The sequence below is a fragment of the Globicephala melas genome, chromosome 2, assembly GCF_963455315.2.
Source record: "Globicephala melas chromosome 2, mGloMel1.2, whole genome shotgun sequence".
NCBI classification, from domain to species: Eukaryota; Metazoa; Chordata; class Mammalia; order Artiodactyla; family Delphinidae; genus Globicephala; species Globicephala melas.
The window spans coordinates 135972451-135993697 of record NC_083315.2 but is presented as its reverse complement, the minus strand read 5'-3'; the positions used below and the strand labels follow the sequence as shown (position 1 = coordinate 135993697).

The following is a 21247-nucleotide window of genomic DNA, read 5'->3' as shown; positions in this document are numbered from 1 at the left end:
AAAGACAAAAGTAGTAAAATCATCTATATCCACAATAAGTAGTTAAGGGATACAAAAAACAAAAAGATGGACAATGTGATATCAAAAACATTAAATGTGGTGGGGGCGCATAAAAATGCAGGGTTGTTAGAATGTGTTCAAACTTAAGATCATCAACTTAATCACATATATAAAAAAGTTGTTATATATATACTTCATGGTAACTACAGACCAAAAATTTATAATAGATGCACACAAATAAGAGAGAAATGAATCCAAACATAACAGTAAAGACAGTAATCAAATCACAAAGGAAGAGAACAAAAGAAGAAGAAATGAACAAAAAAGAACTACCAAAACAACCAGAAAACAGCCAACAAAATGTTAATAAGTACATATCTATTAAGAATTGCTTTAAATGTAAATGGACTAAATACTCCAATCAAAAGACATAGAGTGGCTGACAGATTTAAAAAAAGAAAAACTCTCTATATTTGCTGTCTATAAGGGACTAGCTTCAGATCTAAGACACACACAGACTGAAAGGGCATGAAACAGGTGTTCAGTGCAAATGAAAACAAAAAGAAAGCTGGGATAGCAATGCTTATATCAGACAAATAGACTTTAGAGCAAAGACTGTAACAAGAGACAAAGAAGGATATTATAGACTGAGAAATGGATCAATCCAACAAGAAATAACAATTGTAAACATATATGCACCCAACATAGAAGCACCTAAATACATAAAGCAAATATTAACAAATATAAAGGGTGAAATTGATGGTAACATAATAATAGTAGAGGATTTTAACACCTCACTTACATCAATGGATAGATCATCCAGACAGAATACCAATAAGGAAACAATGGCTTTAAGTGACACATTAGACCAATGGAATCAACAGATATATATAGAGAGAGCTTTCCTTCCGAAAGCAGCAGAATACACATTATTTTCAAGTGCACATGGAACATTCTGTAAGGTAGATCATATGCTAGGACACAAACAAGAGTCTACAAGTTTAAGAAATTGAAATCATATCAAGCATCTTTTCTGACCACAGTGTATAAGACTAGAAATCAACTACCAAGACCAAACCAAAACAAAACCCTGCAAAAAACACAAACACATGGAAGCTAAACAATATGCTACTAAACAACCAATGGGTCACTGAAGAAATCAGAGAGGAAATTTAAAAATACCTGGAGACAAATGAAAATGGAAACACAATGATTCAAAATATATGGGACACAGCAAAAACAGTTCTAAGAGGGAAGTTTATAGTGATACAGGCCTACTTCAGAAAGAAGGAAGATCTCAAACAAACAACCTAACCTTACATCTAAAGGAACTAGAAAAATAACAAACAAAACAAAGTAAGAGGAAAAAAATAATAAGGACCAGAGCAGAAATAAATGAAAGAGACTTAAAAATAAAACAATAGAAAAGATCAATGAAACTAAGAGATTGTTCTTTGAAAAGATAAGCAAAATTGATAAACTTTTATCTAGACTAATCAAGAAGAAAAGAGAGAGGGCCCAAATCAATAAAATCAGAAGTGAAATTCCAACCTACACCACAGAAATACAAAGGATCATAAGAGATTACTACAAACAATAATATGTCAATAAAATGGAAAACCTAGAAGAAGTGAATAAATTCCTAGAAATGTACAATTTCCCAAGACTGAATCAGGAAGAAATATAAAATATGAACAGACCAATTACCAGTAATGAAAATGAATCAGAAAAAAAAAAAAAACTGTCAATGAAGAAAGTCCAGGATTGGACAGGTTCACAGGTAAATTCTACCAAACATTTAAAGAAGAGTTAATGCCTATCCTTCTTAAACTCTTCCCCCAAAATTTAAGAACCCGTTTTATGAGTCCAGCATCACCCTGATACCAAAACCGGACAAAGACACCACAAAAAAGAGAATATTACAGGCCAAAATTACTGATGAGCATAGTTGCAAAAATCCTCAACAAATATTAACATACTGGGGCTTCCCTGGTGGCACAGTGGTTGAGAGTCTGCCTGCCGATGCAGGGGGCAGGGGTTCGTGCCCTGGTCCGGGAGGATCCAACATGCCGCGGAGCGGCTGGGCCCATGCGCCATGGCCACTGAGCCTGCGCATCCGGAGCCTGTGCTTCGTAACGGGAGAGGCCGCCACAGTGAGAGGCCCACATACCGCAAAAAATATATATATATATTAGCACACTGAATTCAATAATACACTAACAGGATCATACACTATGCTCAAGCAAGATTTATCCCAGGGATGCAAGGATAGTTCAGTATCTGCAAATCAATCAGTGTGATATACCACTTTAATAAATTGAAAATAAAAATCATATGATTGGGACTTCCCGGGTGGTGCAGTGGTTAAGAATCCGCCTGCCAGTGCAGGGGACATGGGTGCAAGGCCTGGTCTGGGAAAATCCCACATGCCACAGAGCAACTAAGCCAATGTGCCACAATTACTGAGCCTGCGCTCTAGAGCCCACGAGCCACAACTACTGAGGCCATGTGCCACAACTACTGAAGCCTGAGTGCCTAGAGCCTGTGCTCCACAACAAGAGAAGCCAGTGCAGTGAGAAGCCTGTGCACTGCAATGAAGAGTAGCCCCTGCTTGCCACAACCAGAGAAAGTTGCTGTGCTCCACACACAGCAACCCAGTGCAGCCAAAAATAAATAAACAATAAATAAATAAAAATTTTAAAAAATCATATGATTATTTTGATAGATCAGAAAAAGCTTTTGACAAAATTCAGCACCCATTTATGAAAAAAAACTCAATAATGTGGGTGTAGAGGGAACATACCTCAACATAATAGAGGCCATATACAACAAGCTTATAGCTAAAATCATACTCAAAGGTCAAAAGTTGAAAGTATTTCTTCTACAATCAAGAACAGGATAAGGCTGCCCACTGTCACCCCTTTTATTCAACATAGTATTAGAAATCCTAGCCACAGTCTTTTTCAGACAAGAAAAAGAATCCAAGTGGAAAAGGAAGAAGTAAAACTGTCAATGTTTACAGATGACATGATACTATACATAGAAAATCCCAGAGCCACCACCAAAACAAAAAACCACTAGAGCTCATCAGTGAATTCAGTAAAGTTGCAGCATACAAAATTAATATACAGAAATCTGTTGCATTTCTATACACTAATGACAAACTATCAGAAAGAGGAATTAAGGAAACAATTCCATTTATAATTGATTCAAAAGAATAAAATATCTAAGAGTAAATCTAACTAAGGAGGTAAAAGACCTGTACTTGGAAAACTATAAGACAGTAATGAAAAAATTGAATATGACACAAATGGAAAGATATATATTTTACCATTGGGAGAATTAAAATTGTTAAAATAACCATATTCCCCAAGACAATCTACAGATTCAATCCAATCCCTATTAAAATTCCAGTGATATTTTTCACAAAATTGGAACAAATAATTCTAAAATTTTTACCAAAACACAAAATACCCTGAATAGCCAAAACAATCTTGAGGAAGAAGAACAAAGCTGGAGGCATTACACGTTCTGATTTCAAACTATACTACAAAGCTACAGTAATGAAAATGGTATGGTACTGGCACAGAAAGAGACACATAGATCATGAAACAGAATAGAGAGCACAGAACTAAACCTGCATATATAGTTTATTAATCTATGACAAAGAAGGCAAGAATATACAATGGGGAAAAGATAGCATTTCTAATAAATAATGTTGGGAAAACTGGATAGCAACATGCAAAAGAATCAAATTGGACTACTTCCTCACATCATATACAAAAATCAACTCAAAATGGGTTAAGGACTTAGATGTAAAACCTGAAATCATAAAACTCATAGAAGAAAACATAGGCAGTACACTCTTTGACAACAGTCTTAGTTATTTTTATTGAGTATGTCTCCTCAGGCAATAGCAACAAAAGCAAAAATAAACAAATGGGACTACATCAAACTAAAAGGCTTTTGCACAGCAAAGAAAACTATTAACAAAACGAAAAGACAGCCTACTGAATGGGAGAAAATATTGGCAAACAATATATCTGACATGGGGTTAATATTCAAAATATGCAAAGAACTCATACAACTCAACATCTAAAAAACAACCTGATTAAACAATGGGCAGAGGATCTGAATACACATATTTCCAAAGACATACAGATGGCAAACAAGCACATGAAAAGATTCTCAACATCACCAATCATCAAGGAAATGCAAATCAAATCCACAATGAGATATCACCTCACACCTGTCAGAATGGCTATCGTCAAAAAGACCACAAATAAGTGTTGGATAAAAACTGAACTCTTCCTGACATCCAATCTTAATTCTCGTGAGTTATAGGAGGCAAGTTCAATAATGACACAAAATTCTATTCTAACTTTAACTTTTATTATGAAATATTACACATATACAGAACAGAATATTTACTGTAAGTGTACAGTCTTCGTGTACATATCTATCTTTTGATAAATGTAGTTTATTAATTTTAATGAAGTATAGTTTATCAATCTTTTCCTTTTTGGCTTATGCTTTTCATGTCCTATGTCTTGAGGATATTCTCCTACGTGATCTTGTAGAAGCTTTAGTGTTTGCTTTTTCATGTTAAGTACTGCAAGCTGTCTGGAATGTGTGTGTGTGTGTGTGTGTGTGTGTGTTCTGTGAAATGGTAGTCCAGATTCATACTTTCACATAAGATTGTCCAATTAACTAGCACTGTTAAATGGAAAGATAGTACTTTCCTCCACTATATTTCAGTGGCACTTTTGTCATAAATCAACTGTGGATCATAAATATATTATAAGTATATGTGTGAATCTGTAGCATCTATTTTATTCATTTGGACTTAATCTGTTCTCACATTAAAACCATGCACTCTTAATTAGTAGCTTTAAAATAAGCCTTTATAGTTAGTAGTAAAAATCCTTTAACTTTGTTCTTCTACAAGATTGCTTCCATTATTCTTGGCCCTTTGAATTTCAGTCTGTCAAGTCCTGCCCAAAAGCCTGTTTGGATTTTGATTGGGGTTGAATTAAATCTATAGATCAATTTGGGGAGGATTTTATGTTTTAACAATATTGAAGTTTCCAATCCATGAACACAGCATGTCTTTCATTTATCTTAGGTCTTTTTTGTTCCCTTTGACCTAGTTATTCAATTTCACTATGATATGTCCAAGTTTTTCTTTTTATTTATCCTGCTTGGGATTTATTGGGCGTCTTAAATCCGTGAGTTGCTGTATTTTGTAAGTTCTGCAAAATTCTTAGCCATTATCTGTTCACATATTTCTTTTGTCCCATGCTTTTTCTTGTTTTTCTGAGACTCCAGTTATATGAACACACTTATTTGTACTAATAAAATATCCTGTCTGTATCTTACTCGCTCTTCTCTATTTTCTACTTTTTGTCTACCCCTGCTGCATTCTGGGCAGAATGGTCTTATTTCAATTCTTAATTTTGGTTGTTGTATTTTTCAACTGGTAATTTTCAAATCTGCTTTGTTGGTCTTTATTTTTTCCAATTCCTTGCCATATTTTTCAAGCATGTCTAGTATTCTTTGATCATAATAAATACAGTATTTTTATATTTCAGTGTCTATTTCCAATACCTGGTATTTTTGTAGGACTGGTTCTGTCATCTATTGTTTCTGCCAATTTTTGTTCATGCTGTCTTGTTTCCTTCTGTTGGAAAACTGTACACTGGACATTGTATTTCAGAAAAGGTGTTTGTAGAAACAATTTGAGGTCTAGGATGACAGTGTATTTCTCAGGAACAGATTTCATTCACTTCTGTCAGATACCTGGGATGTTAACAGTCCCAAACCTCCTTAATCCACCTTTAGGTTCCCTGGTGATCTAAGTCAGGCTGGACCATAGCTTGTTAGCTTCTAATTCACTCTTCTTCAGAGGGTGAAGCTCTCTGGAATCCCAGACTAATGTGGCAGGAGGTTTATCAGGCGTAACACCTGGATAAGCTCTAAGTGTTGACTTTTGTCCCCCTTGTCATGTAAGAGAACCAAATCTCAGATTCCAAGTGGCTTCTTCTATATCAGTAAATGTCCTCAGAGTAAAAGGAGTTTTCAGTGCTAGGTTTACCAGTCTGGATTCTTACTTTCTTATAGAATTAGGCTTACTAATTCCTCATTATCTTGTTAGTTCTGCAACAATTTTTTTAAAATAAATTTATTTATTTTATTTATTTTTGGCTACGTTGGGTCTTTGTTGCTATGCGCGGGCTTTCTCTAGTTGTGGCGAGTGAGGGCTACTCTTCATTGTGGTGCGCAGGCTTCTCATTGCAGTGGCTTCTCTTGTTGCGGAGCACGGGCTTTAGGCACACGGGCTTCAGTAGTTGTAGAAGTTGTGGAAGTAGTTGTGGCTTGTGGGCTCTAGAGTGCAGGCTCAGTAGTTGTGGCGCAAGGGCTTGGTTGCTCTGCGGCGTGTGGGATCTTCCCGGACCAGGGCTCAAACCCATGTTCCCTGCATTGGCAGGCAGATTCTTAACCATTGCGCCACCAGGGAAGCCCCTCTGCAACACTTTTAAGAACTCTTTTCATCCATCTATTTTAGTGATCCTTAGCCCACCATTCCTACCTAACCTAATTTTCTTACCTCATTTGAAGCAATTCAGTAGAGACATCCAAGCACAAAGTTCTCACCTCATTCAGAACACTAATGGGTACTATCTTTTGTCCTTGAATAGAAATATTTAACAAAAGCTAAGCATGATATCCAGTCAAAGAGGTTTTGAACAAGAGTTCCTATGGATGTTACATTTTCTTTTCCCTGGTATAGTTTATTTTCTGGGAAAAGGACATACAGATCTTGTTGAATGATCCCAGTTTATTAATCCCAATTCTTATTTTAATATCAATTATTACTTTATGGTTTACTACTTTACTATGGTTTATTACTTTACTTTATGGCATCAGTGTTTACTACCTTTCTACACATTTGTCATAATTTATGGAAGAGGCCCCAAAACGTACAGTTACATATTTGATATAGAATTAGATCACTCAACATTTAAGGCATAGTCATTGTATGTTAAATAATATACCCAGTGCTCTAGAGAGTTGCCCACCGAAAGAGCCGTGAAACAAATCCTCTACTTCAATTCCTTTTTTTTCTAGATGGCTGAAAAGCTACACAAATGTCATTTCAAGAACAAAGATCTACGAGAGAAACTGCATACTGTTTCGAGACAATATAAGATTGTCCTAAATGAGGAGGATAAAGTTTTTATGCAGAAACAGAAAATTTATTCTGAGTATGTTTCTATCCATAATCCATACATGACTCAACATGCTTTAGTTATGGGTTACTTCTCCACTTAAGCTTATCCTAGTTTAAAATCTATTGATAACAATGAAATGTTCTTTACCCAATTGTAAATACACTCCTAATGCGCCTCTATATATACTGAATAATGCTTTCCTCATATGGGTCAGATCAAATCCATAAACGCCAAATCTATTATTTTTACTTCTAAATCAGACTCTTGAAAGAATAATCATGCTTTTACCCCATGAGACTGCCTAGAGAAACTATGAGATCTACCTTCATCAGAAACTGGCTTTGCACCTACATTTCCTTTCTCAGAAAAAGGTTTTGTCATTGACACAATCCCCTAACCCAGAGACTGGGAAATTATTCAAGGAAACCCCTATCTTTTACTAGGACTCCATTCAAGCACCAAGGCTTGTCAATTTCACCTCCCAAATATTTCTCAAAAATATCCTATCCTCCTCTCCAACTCCACTCTTTTCACCCCTTTTAGCTTCTTTGGTTTGGCTTGCCTCTCATAAGTTCTTCCCACTTTCTGTTTTACCACTCCTAACTTATCCACCTCCCTCTCACCACAATGATCCTCTGGAACGTCCCTCTGAGGTCATTCCTTTTTATCAGTCACTGCATTGTTGTCAGCTGGGTACAAATCCCTTTGTCCCACTGAACTATGAACAGATCAGAGCAGTTGCTCTGTCTTACTCAGCACTGTATCTTCAGGATCTTGTCCATTGCTTAGCAGGTAGTGGGCTTTCACCAGTGTTTTCCTGATGAGTATTACAGAATAACATCTTGCAAGTATGAGTTATGTAAGTAGTAATACATTACTACACTCAAAGTTAAATCACATGGAAGTGTAATTATGGTGTCCAGGCCCACTTATGTGAAGCTGAATTTATGGTCACTGTTGCAGCATTTAGGATGCAGAGAGTTATTGCAATCATTTTGTATCATCCAATTGAATAGCCTACTAATAGTATTCTTCAGGCAAAAACTTTCCTCAGATCCATACTAAGTTAATCAGTTTGAATCACAAAATGTGCTGATGACAAATAATTGTAACAATAAAACATTTACTACTGTTGTTGGTTTGTGTCTTCTTCAGCTTGGGCTACCATAACAAATTACCATAGACCAGGAGGCTTAAACAACAGAAATTGATTTCTCATAGTTCTGGAGGCTGGACATCTGAAATCAGGGTGCCAGCATGGTCAGGTTCTGGTGAGAGCTCTCTTCCTGACTTGCAGATGGCCAACCACCTTCTTGCTATGTCCTCATAGAGGGGAAAGAGAGAGAGAGAGAGAGAGAGAGAGAGAGTGCAAAAGAGAGAGAGCTGTCTGGTGTCTCTGCTTATGAGGGCACTAATCTCACCATGAGGACTCCATCCTCATGACCTCATATAAATCTAATCACCTCCCAAAGGCCCCATCTTCAAATACTATCTCACTGGGGCCTAGGGCTTCAGCATATGAATTTGTGGGGGGACACAATTCAGTCCATAGCAGTTTTGAAGAAGATGAGACACTTAGATAAAGTACTTCCTGTTACAAGCACATTCCTATCAATGTCTAGAAATTTGAACAAAATCATAAACTTCCCATTATTTTCTCTGTAAGTTAGAGATGAAAAATAACCACTCTTTACAAAATGCCTCATGAGTGCCACCCACTGGCGTTGTCACTTCACATCTCGGTTAATCCTTAAAACCAGTGAGATAGGTATTGTGATCCCCACTTTATGGATGGGGAAACTGAGACTCATCCACAGGTGAAGTCTCTTTTCAAGGTCACACTACTAGGAAGAGGTAGACCACTATCCAAAGTCGGTCTGATTGATTCCTTCACCTTTTACAAAATAACATAACAGAACTGATAAATTCATTAAAAGAGACACACCCACTCAGCATGATAAAATACTATAGAATTGTTCTTGTGCTTTTATGGTTACTATTGCAGTTAATGTTCCTTTCATGGCTTAGAGATTTTCATAAATTTAGCCACCACTAGCAAAAAGACTTTGTTTCTATTTTTACTAATTTATTTGATAAACAGTTCATGAACTAAACTTTCCAAACTACTTTTTAAATTCTTGTTTGTGGTTGCATATTTTCTTATGCTGAGGAGTTAAAAATGATTATTTCAACCTTAAATATATGATTACTCTGTTTTTTCATGGTAGAAATCAGAAACAACTGGCATTTATATCTCAGAAAGAAAACTTCCTATCAAAAAGAAAAGTAGACATCAGAAATATGGAAGAAGGACTTATCAGACTCAATGAGCTTCATCGGTATGTTTGTTGCCTTTGAAAATTTTAATCTTCATTCCTCTACATTTATCTTTTTAATAAATGGTAGCAACAAATCTATGCCAATTTCTAATATACTATAGAAAAGGAGGTTCATAATTGACTCTCTTTTACAGTCCAGAAAAGTCATTATCATCGAATCTTTCACTGAAAGGATAGACAGGCACTGAGTTGTACATAAGCTGTGTCTAATACCTCTGTTACAGCCTTCACATTCCCCTTCATCCCAGATTCACAAGCACATCTTCTATCCTTAGTTACCACTTATCCCTAATTCAAGAATATTTATTGGCTTTCTAAATTATACATGGCAGTAAATCAGAACTCAGTCTAGAACCCAGAGTTCCTCACCAATTTGTTGACCTTAACCCTTCCTATGTCAGTGTTATTTCCCTTCATGTCCTCTGTATGCAGCAAGTTTGCCTTAGTCACAAGAGTCCTGACTTGCTGCTCCTTTCCTCTGTTTCTTTGCATAGGATGATGTCCTTTCCTTGGTGAGATTGCACCTCCATTCTGGCAATCCATGTTCCTCCCTCTATTAAACATTATCCTCTAATAACCTTTCCTCAACTGCCTCGCCAAAATCCGTTCTTCTCTATCCTTGGCTGGAATACTTGCAAAATCAGTTTACACTTGCAAAAATTGTAATTGTCTTTCCATTAGTCTGCCAATAAAATCTGTTGTTTCACAAGGTTTGTTTTGTCTCCCAATTAGATGGTAGCCTTATTGTGCATGTGAATTATACATACAGTCTGCTATACATTTTAACAGCTCCCACAAATGCAAAATCCAATGTATTTTTCTTGTTTTTAGAGCAACAAAGGAAGCATATCGGAAACAAATAAAACTCCTGAACGATAACCTGGAAAGAAAACTTCAGAGATGGTAAAAAAAGGAAAACTCATTTATATTATAAGTAGTATATGTTATCTTTTTAAAATTTAATTTTATTTATTTATATTTTTATACAGCAGGTCCTTATTAGTTATGTATTTTATACATATTACTGTATTTATTTCAATCCCAATCTTCAAATTCATCCCACCCCCCACACACCCCCTCAGCTTTCCCCCCTTGGTGTCCATACGTTTATTCTTTACATTTGTGTCTCTATTTCTGCCTTGCAAACCAGTTCATCTGTACCGTTTTTCTAGATTTCACATATATATGTTAATATTCAATATTTGTTTTTCTCTTTCTGACTTACTTCACTCTGTATGACAGTCTCTAGGTCCATCCACATCTCTACAAATGACCCAGTTTCATTCCTTTTTATGACTAAGTAATATTCCACTGTGTATATGTTCCATATCTTCTTTATCCATTTGTCTGTCCATTGTACATATGTACCACATCTTCTTTATCCATTCGTCTGTTGATGGGCATTTAGGTTGCTTCCGTGACCTGACTATTGTAAATAGTGCTTCAATGAACATTGGGGTGCATGTGTCTTTTTGAATTATGGTTTTCTGTCGGTATATGCCCAGTAGTGGGATTACTGGGTCATATGGTAATTCTATTTTCAGTTTTTTAAGGAACCTCCATACTGTTCTCCATAGTGGCTGTATCAATTTACATTCCCACCAACAGACCAAGAGGGTTCCCTTTTCTCCACACCCTCTCCAGCATTTGTTGTTTGTAGATTTTCTGATGATGCCCATTCTAACTGGTGTGAGGCGATACCTCATTGTAGTTTTGATTTGCATTTCTCTAATAATTAGTGATGTTGAGCAGCTTTTCATGTGCTTCTTGGCCATCTGTATGTCTTCTTGGGAGAAATGTCTATTTAGGTCTTCTGCCCATTTTTGGATTGGGTTGTGTGTTTCTTTAATATTGAGCTGCATGAGCTGTTTATATAGTTTGGAGATTAATCTTTTGTCCATTGATTCATTTGCAAATATTTTCTCCCATTCTGAGAGTTGCCTTCTTTTCTTGTTTATAGTTTCCTTTGCTGTGCAAAAGCTTTGAAGTTTCATTAGGTCCCATTTGTTTATTCTTGTTTTTATTTCCATTACTCTAGGAGGTGGGTCAAAAAAGATCTTGCTGTGATTTATGTCAAAGAGTGTTCTTCCTGGGGCTTCCTTGGTGGTGCAGTGGTTAAGAGTCTGCCTGCCGATGCAGGGGACACGGGTTCGTGCCCCGGTCCGGGAAGATCCCACATGCCATGGAGCGGCTAGGCCCGTGAGCCATGGCCACTGAACCTGCGCGCCTGGAGCCTGTGCTCTACAACGGGAGAGGCCGCAACAGTGAGAGGCCCGCGTACCTCAAAAAAAAAAAAAGTGTTCTTCCTGTTTTCCTATAAGAGTTTTATAGTGTCCGGTCTTCCATTTAGGTCTTTAAGCCATTTTGAGTTTATTATTGTGTATGGTGTTAGGGAGTGTTCTAATTTCATTCTTTCACATGTAGCTGTCCAGTTTTCCCAGCACCACTTATTTAAGAGACTGTCTTTTCTCCATTGTATATCCTTGCCTCCTTTGTCATAGATTAGCTGACCAGGTATTTGGATTTATCTCTGGGTTTTCTATCCGGTTCCATTGATCTGTATTTCTGTTTTTGTGCCAGTACAATATTGTCTTGATTACTGTAGCTTTGTAGTATAGTCTGAAGACAGGGAGTCTGGTTCCTCCAGCTCTGTTTTTTTCCCTCAGGATCGCTTTGGCTATTCAGGGTCTTTTGTGTCGCCATACAAATTTTAAGATTTTTTATTCTAGTTCTGTAAAAAAATGCCATTGCTAGTTTGCTAGGGATTGCATTGAATCTGTAGATTGCTTTGGGTAGTATAGTCATTTTCACAATATTGATTCTTCCAATCCAAGAACATGATATATCTCTCCATCTGTTTGTGTCATCTTTGATTTCTTTCATCAGTATCTTATAGTTTTCTGAGTACAGGTATTTTACTTCCTTAGGTAGGTTCATTCCTAAGTATTTTATTCTTTTTGTTGCAATGGTGAATGGTATTGTTTCCTTACTTTCTCTTTCTGATACCTTGTTGTTAGCATATAGGAATGCAAGAGATTTCTGTGCATTAATTCTGCGTCCTGCAACTTTACCAAATCCATTGATTAGCTCTAGTAGTTTTCTCGTGACATCTTTAGGATTCTCTATGTATAGTACCATGGCATCTGCAAACAGTGATAATTTTACTTCTTCTTTTCCAATTTGTATTCCTTTTATTTCTTTTTCTTCTCTGATTGCTGTGGCTAGGACTTCCAAAACTATGTTGAATAATAGTGATGACAGTGGACATCCTTGTCTTGTCCCTGATCTTAGAGGAAATGCTTTCAGTTTTTCACCAATGAGAATGATGTTTGCTGTGGGTTTGTTGTATATGGCCTTTATTATGTTGAGGTAGGTTCCCTCTATGCCCACTTTCTGGGGAGTTCTTATCATAAATGGGTGATGCATTTTGTCAAAAGCTTTTTCTGCATCTTTTGAGATGGTCATATGGTTTTTCTTCAATTTGCTAATATGGTGTATCACATTGATTGATTTGCCTATATTGAAGAATCCTTGCATCCCTGGGATAATTCCCACTTGATCATGGTGTATGATCCTTTTAATGTGTTGTTGGATTCTGTTTGCTAGTATTTTCTTGAGGATTTTTGCATCTATATTCATCAGTGATATTGGTCTGTAATTTTCTCTTTTTGTAGTATCTTTGTCTGGTTTTGGTATCAGGGTGATATTGGCCTTGTAGAATGAATTTGAGAGTGTTCCTTCCTCTGCAGTTTTTTGGAAGAGTTTGAGACAGATGGGTGTTAGCTCTTGTCTAAATGCTTTATAGAATTCACCTGTGAAGCCATCTGGTCCTGGGCTTTTGTTTGTTGTAAGATTTTAAATCACAGTTTCAATTTCATTACTTGGTCTGTTCATATTTTCTATCTCTTCCTGGTTCAGTCTTGGAAGGTTATACCTTTCTAAGAATTTCTTCCAGGTCATCCATTTTATTGGCATAGAGTTGCTTGTAGTAGTCTCTTAGGATGCTTTGTATTTCTGCGATGTCCATTGTAACTTCTCCTTTTTCATTTCTAATTTTATTGATTTGAGTCCTCTCCTTCTTTTTCTTGATGAGTCTGGCTAAAGGTTTATCAATTTTGTGTATCTTCTCAAAGAACCAGCTTTTAGTTTTATTGATCTTTGCTATTGTTTTCTTTGTCTCTATTTCATTTATTTCTGCTCTCATCTTTATGATTTCTTTCCTTCTACTAACTTTGGGTTTTGTTTGTTCTGCGTTCTCTAGTTCCTTTAGGTGTAAGGTTAGTTTGTTTATTTGAGATGTTTCTTGTTTCTTGAGGTAGGATTGTGTTGCTATAAACTTCCCTCTTAGAACTGATTTTTCTGCATCCCATAGGTTTTGGATCATTGTGTTTTTGTTGTCATTTATCTCTAGGTATTTTTTGATTTCCTCTTTGATTTCTTCAGTGATCCCTTGGTTATTTAGTAACGTATTATTTAGCCTCCATGTGTTTGTGTTCTTTATGTTTTTTTCCCTGTAATTGATTTTAATCTCATAACATTGTGGTCAGAAAAGATGCTTGATATGATTTCAATTTTCTTATGTTTACTGAGGCTTGATTTGTGATCCAAGATGTGATCTATCCTGGAGAATGTTCTTTGTGCACTTGAAAAGAAAGTGTAATCTGCTGTTTTTGGATGGAATGTCCTATAAATATCAATGAAATCTCTCTGGTCTGTTGTGTCATTTAAAGCTTCTGTTTCCTTATTAATTTTCTGTCTGGATGATGTGTCCATGTTGTGTCCATTGGTGTAAGTGAGGTGTTAAAGTCCCCCACTATTACTGTGTTATTGTCAATTTCCTCTTTTATAGCTCTTAGCATGGCCTTATGTATTGAGGTGCTTCTATGTTGGTGCATATATATTTATAATGATTATGTTTTCTTGGATGGATCACTTGATCATTATGTAGTGTCCTTCCTTGTCTCTTGTAACATTCTTTATTTTAAAGTCTGTTTTATCTGATATGAGTATTGTTTCTCCAGCTTTCTTTTGATTTCCATTTGCATGGAATATCTTTTTCTATCCCCTCACTTTCAGTCTGTATGTTTCCCCAGGTCTGAAGTGGGCCTCTTGTAGACAGCATATATATGGGTCTTGTTTTTGTGTCCATTCAGTGAGCCTGTGTCTTTTGGTTGGAGCATTTAATCCATTCACATTTAAGGTAATTATTGATATGTATGTTCCTATTACCATTTTCTTAATTGTTTTGGGTTTATTTTTGTAGGTCTTTTTCTTCTCCCACTTAGAGAAGTTCCTTTAGCATTTGTTGTAGAGCTGGTTTGGTGGTGCTGAATTCTCTTAGCTTTTGCTTGTCTGTAAAGCTTTTGATATCTCTATTGAATCTGAATGTGATCCTTGCCAGGTAGATTAATCTTGGTTGTACGTTCTTCCCTTTCATCACTTTAAGTATATCATGCCACTCCCTTCTGGCTTGTAGTTTCTTCTGAGAAATCAGCTGTTAACCTTATGGGACTTCCCTTATATGTTATTTGTCCTTTTTCCCTTGTTGCTTTTAATAGTTTTTCTTTGTCTTTAATTTCTGTCAATTTGATTACTATGTGTCTCAGTGTGTTTCACTTGGGTTTATCCTGCCTGGGACTCTGTGCTTCCTGTACTTGGGTGGCTATTTCCTTTCCCATGTTAGGGAAGTTTTCAACTATAATCTCTTCAAATATTTTCTCAGGTCCTTTCTCTCTCTCTTCTCGTTCTGGGACCCCTGTAATGTGAATGTTGCATTTAGTGTTGTCCCAGAGGTCTCTTAGGCTGTCTTTATTTCTTTTCATTCTTCTTTCTCTATTCTGTTCCGTGGCAGTGAATTCCACCATTCTGTCGTCCAGTTCACTTGTCTGTTCTTCTGTCTCAGTTATTCTGCTATTGATTCCTTTTAGTGTATTTTTCATTTCAGTTATTGTATTGTTCATCTCTGTTTGTTTGTTCTTTAATTCTTCTAGGTGTTTTTTGTTTAATTCTTCTAAGTCTTTGTTAAACATTTCTTGCATCTTCTCAATCTTTGCCTCCATTCTTTTTCCAAGGTTCTGGATCATCTTCACTATCATTATTCTGAATTCTTTTTTGGAAGGTTGCCTATCTCCACTTTGTTTAGTTGTTTTTCTGGGGTTTTATCTTGTTCCTTCATCTGGTGCATAGTCCTCTGCCTTTTCTTTTTTTTTTTTTTTTTTGCGGTACGTGGGCCTCTCACTGTTGTGGCCTCTCCCATTGCAGAGCACAGGCTCTGGACGCGCAGGCTCAGTGGCCATGGCTCTCGGGCCCAGCCATTCCGCAGCATATGGGATCCTCCCAGACCGGGGCATGAACCCATGTACCCTGCATCGGCAGGTGGACTCTCAACCACTGCGCCACCAGGGAAGCCCTGCCTTTTCATTTTGTCTGTCTTTCTGTGAATGTGGTTTTCTTTCCACAGGCTTCAGGATTGTAGTTCTTCTTGTTTCTGCTGTCTGTCCTCTGGTGGAGAGGCTATCTAAGAGGCTTGTGCAAACTTCCTGATGGGAGGGACTGGTGGTGGGTAGAGCTGGCTGTTGCTCTGGTGGGCAGAGCTCAGTAAAACTTTAATCCCCTTGTCTGCTGATGGTGGGGCTGAGTTCCCTCCCTGTTGGTTGTTTGGCCTGAGGTGACCCAGCACCTGAGCCTGCAGGCTCTTTGGTTGGGCTAATGGTGGACTCTGGGAGGGCTCACACCAAGGAGTACTTCCTAGAACTTCTGCTGCCATTGTCCTTGTCCCTGCAGTGAGCCACATCCCTCCCCCACCTCTGGAGGAGACCCTCCAACACTAGCAGGTGGGTCTGATTCAGTCTCCTATGGGGTCACTGCTTCTTTCCCCTGAGTCCTGATGTGCACACTTGTTTGTGTGTGCCCTTCAACAGTGCAGTCTCTGTTTCCTCCAGTCCTGTTGAAGTCCTGTAATCAAATCCCACTCGCCTTCAAAGTTGGATTCTCTAGGAATTCCTCCTCCCATTGCCATATCCCCAGGTTGGGAAGCCTGACGTGGGGCTCAGAACCTTCACTCCAGTGGGTGGACTTCTGTAGTGTAATTGTTCTCCAGTTTGTGAGTCACGCACCCAATGGTTATGGGATTTGATTTTATTTGATTGCGCCCCTCCTACTGTCTCATTGTGGCTTCTCCTTTGTCTTTGATGTGGGGTATCTTTTTTGGTGAGTTCCAGTGTCTTCCTGCTGATGATTGTTCAGCAGTTAATTGTGATTCCGGTGCTCTCACAAGAGGGAGTGAGTGCATGTCCTTCTACTCTGCCATCTTGAACCAATCTCAGTATATGTTATCTTAATTAACAGTGCCCCAAAGTTGGAAGGATGTCAGAGTGCTTGCTAGAGTCCAAGGAAATTATTTTCCCAAATTAAATTGTGAGTTTTCTTGGATCTAGATGTGTTTGTTAGTTTTATTTTTTTGGCATTAAACAGAAACAGAGTTTTTCATTCTAATCATGGCAAGTCACCAAAGAGTAAAATTGCCAAGATATGCAATGCCTCTTTGCACCAGTAAGGAAGGTGATGTGCAGGGACAGAGGAGAGTGGTTAAGTACACAGGCTCTACAGATGGACTACTTTGTTTGCTCTGCCTCTTATTGGCTCTGTGACCGGGGCTAAGTTATTTAATAATCTCTCTGCTCCCATCCCTATAAAGTGAGGAATGATAGTAGCACCCGCCTTGTAAGGTTGTTGTGAATGGTAAATGAGATGATCGATGTACAGTATGTAGCTCAGTGCCTGACACCTAGAAAGCACTTGCAGAAACATAGCTATATTTTATTATTGTTGTCATTATTATAATATTATTTTTAAGACTCCAGTTGCACATTTTTACTCTTCTCTGGTTATATAGCTTTTTTATGTTAGAGTGGAGAGAAAAATTTGAGAACCTAGAAGCTTGAAATTTCTTACTAGCACTTTGAGTAGTTTAGGTAATTCTTTTACTATTTCTGTCTGGGACTCTTCTTTTTCCAACACCCCTGAGCCTTCCCCATTTCTATCCTTTACCTAGAGGAGGCAAGCTCTAGGTAAAGTGTGGTTTGTCCACTGTCCTGTTAGATGTACTGACACAACTTAATGTGAAGCAACTTGCAGAGATGGCATTGAGGCAGTTAATGTTTTATCTTATTTTTTCAGCTAATATGTCTAGTCTACAACATCAATAGCACGAACAATTTTATATAATCATAGTAGGATTTGTTTTGTTTTGAATTCCTTCATCTTTTCAGTAAACTGTGATGTCAGTCTGATGATAATTCTTTTTGTTCTAATCTCTAGTATTATAACTCAGTGGAAAATAGCTTGTTTGCTAAAAAAACATGCACGTTGGACCAACAAGATAAGGGCTGAAATACAAGAAATTTTAGAGAAAATTCAGGATGCTGAACTTAGACGCAGTAAATTATTACAAGAGGTAAAGGAACTTAGTATTTACTCCCTATATTGCATGTCAGTAATTCTTCAATATTTCATTAAACCTTACCTTATTAAAAGGTATTTTGCTTTCTGCTGATTTCATGTTTAGAGTGAATTATGTAACTTCCTTGAGAAATGTAGACAATTGCTCTGTATTAACTATAGGAATTTAGCAAAGTAGCAGTTCTGTCCAGAATATGCTTTTGAAGCATGTAACTGAAACTTGAAGATAGTGTTTAGGGAAACTATCTAAAAATAAGGAGACTAAACATCATTTATTTAGCTCCTATATTCATCCTGTGCCTACCCTCCAACCCCTACTATTCCCATTCCCCATTTCCTCAAGTCATTTATAGCTATTGTTTGGTGAAGAAATTAATCTCTGGAGGGAAAAAAAGATCCTCCTCAGTGGTTACTGAGAAATAATATAACCTGAAATCAGAGCCAAGTCTCATGCACAGAAATATTAATTTACCTGGCTGTTTGAAAATTTAATGCTGACTGCTACAAAACAAATGATAAATCCTCATTTATTTCCCCTAATTAGACCAGTTTTAGAGAAAATGAGGTCAATGAGTTTTTGGCACAGATCGAACAACTTACATTAGAATTAAAACAAGAGGAAGAGGAATTTGTTGCCAAAGAAAAAGAGTTAATTCAAGAGTTGAGCGAGTATGAGGTAAATTTTATTTTACTTCTAAGAATAATTTTAGATGGTGATATGCAGGGGAGGGTGTATTTCATGCTATTTTAATCAGTTAGAAGTAAAGTAAATCTTCTAGTATAAACAAGGCTACAATTAAATTATGAATCTTTCTTCTTTTTCTAAAAAAGAAATAGAACAACAAGAAATATGTTTTCAGTTAAAAAAAAAAATCACACACTCCAAGTTTTGTGGAAGTGCTGGCAAAATCCATGGAGACAGGTAGAGTGTTGGATAAAACCATGAAGAGCTGGAACAGGAGAGGCTGGAGAGAGTAATGAAGGGTGAGGGAGACCAAGGAGGCCAATCTCAGAAGTCCTCCTTAAAGACAGGGCATGGCACTGACCTGGGAACTGCCAAGGGCTGACCTGAGGTAGAATAGAGCATGGATGATGGGGGAAGTGGAGAGAAAAGTCACTGCAAGGACCCAAGGGGCCCAGAGTGGCTAGGTCTCTGGAAACACAGCAGAAAACAAACCTTTTCAAGGTGATGGTGTTACCTTGATAGACAAGGCCATGTTTCTTGGAGACCACCATTGGAAGAGTAGCTGAGGAGAAAAGAGATGGTAGCAGAAGACTTCCTCAACTTGATTCAGTTTGAAGAGGGAAAAGAAGGCCTGACTACCCCAAAGAGAAGCTTTATTTGAAGGCAAGGGAGTAGGGAGTCCTTACACTTCAAAGTTTAGATCTTACCCTGGTCCAAGCCCACTCTTCCTCCCACCACACACACCCTGCCACATCCTGCAGAAACCCTCTGCAGATAACTGGTCCCAGAAAAAGCCAATTCTTTCTGATGTAAATAGCAAAAAAGAAGCAGATATGTCTTCCACACAAAAATACTATGAGAAAAACAAGTGAAGGGGCAATGAAACTTTCCATCAAATGAAGAGCACTCAGAAAAATGGTGCTGGAAATGGTGTTGAAAACTGTGACTCAACATCCCTCCATGAGTTCAGAAAAAAATAATTTCATAGAAGTGCCAAGGAAGATTAGCAATATGGAAATACAGGAACTCAGGGAAGAGACGTCAGAAAGGGATGGCCAGAAACAGGAAGAGGGGAAATGGGAACTGGCACAACTCAGGGAACAAACCAGGGAAAGAAAGCATTGCACAAACCTATACAAAATTAGAAGGAACAGAAGGAAGAAGCAAGGCGGAAAGCATTTCTCCATTGGTTGTAGCATGTGTGGGTACCCAGTATTTTTCTAGATGCTGAAAAACAGAAATTTTTAAAAAGGGGGAAAGAAACAGAAGCCTTATGAAGCTTACATTCTAGTGGGGTGGGGGAGATTGAAAATAACAAGATAAACAGTAGAACATGTAATATATTCAGTGGTGATGAATGCTCTAGAGAAAATAAAACAGGGAAGTGGGATAGGGTGAGTGTGTGTGATGCGGTCTGTGTGCCATTTTAAACAGGGAATCAGGGAAGGGTATAGCCCCAAAGGCTATGAGGAAGTGTGATGTGCAGATATCTGGCGAAGGTGGCTGCAAGCAGAGGACATGCTGAGCATGCAGGTTCTGACACAGGACTGTCCTATTTGCGGACTGACAAGGAGGCAGTGTGGCTGCAGCAGAGATGGGGGAGAGTGCTGGAGGTTCTAGGGACTCATCTTCCAGAAGCAGATGCTGACATGGAATTAGGAGTGCAAAGGTTTATTAGGGTGTAATGCCTATGAAAGGACTGGGCAGGGACCATTATGTAAACTGCAAACTCTCTGGGGAACTCCAGAGCAAGGATCATCCATTAGAAGAGGCCTGCCTTGGGCAGAAATGGCTATACCCTTGTACCATCTCTTCGCTCACACAGTTAGTTGGAAGCCACCCCTCAAAGAACATGGTCTTGGCTAGATAGCCAAGGCCACTCTGAAGGAGCCAACCACACTGGAGGCTGTCAGCTAACCACACTCCTTGCCACAGGACAGTGAATTCTTCCTTGAGGGTAGATCTAAAAGGGGCATCCCCAGGCTTGCCACACCTTGTGAGAACTTTGTCTTTCACTCTGCATGGGCTGGGAAGCCAGTAGTAGGTTCTGAGTGAAGATTATTTATTCTGAAATAATCTGATTTTCATTTAAATAGGATCACTCTAGCTGCTATGTTGAGCAGAATTTAGGAAAGCACTGGTGGATGCAGGAAGACCAATTAGCAAGCTAGAGCAATACACCAGGTGGTTCAAGTAGCTTGAACCAGAATGATAACTGAGGAGGTGGTTGGAAGTAGTCAGCATCTCAGACGTTTTTTGAAATAGAGCTGACGGAGGTTACCAGTCGTACTTAATGGTAAACGAATGAAGGCAATCCTCTTAGAGTCAGGAATAAGACAAGGACACCATTTAACATTGCATTCAAGCTTATACAATGAAATTAGGCAAAGTAAGTAAATTAGAAGTATAAGGCTGCAGATGAGAAAATTTCTGCAGACAGTCTGCTTGCCAGGCTGTGTGCTCCCTGCAGGACTCTGTCCACCTCTGCCTCATTTACACAAAGTCATAGACAGATGGCAGCCTGTGCGCCA

The 21247-nt window shown here is 37.9% G+C and overlaps 1 protein-coding gene across 1 annotated transcript in view; it reads left to right on the top strand.

Moving 5' to 3' along the window:
* CCDC175 (coiled-coil domain containing 175) overlaps window positions 1–21247 on the top strand; it is a 75825-nt gene that overhangs the window by 31217 nt on the left and 23361 nt on the right. The window contains exons 9-13 of the mRNA XM_030855376.2: window positions 7129–7265; window positions 9461–9571; window positions 10403–10474; window positions 17891–18026; window positions 18576–18707. Coding sequence (XP_030711236.2) covers window positions 7129–7265; window positions 9461–9571; window positions 10403–10474; window positions 17891–18026; window positions 18576–18707 — 588 coding nt within the window. The remainder of the gene's footprint in view (window positions 1–7128; window positions 7266–9460; window positions 9572–10402; window positions 10475–17890; window positions 18027–18575; window positions 18708–21247) is intronic.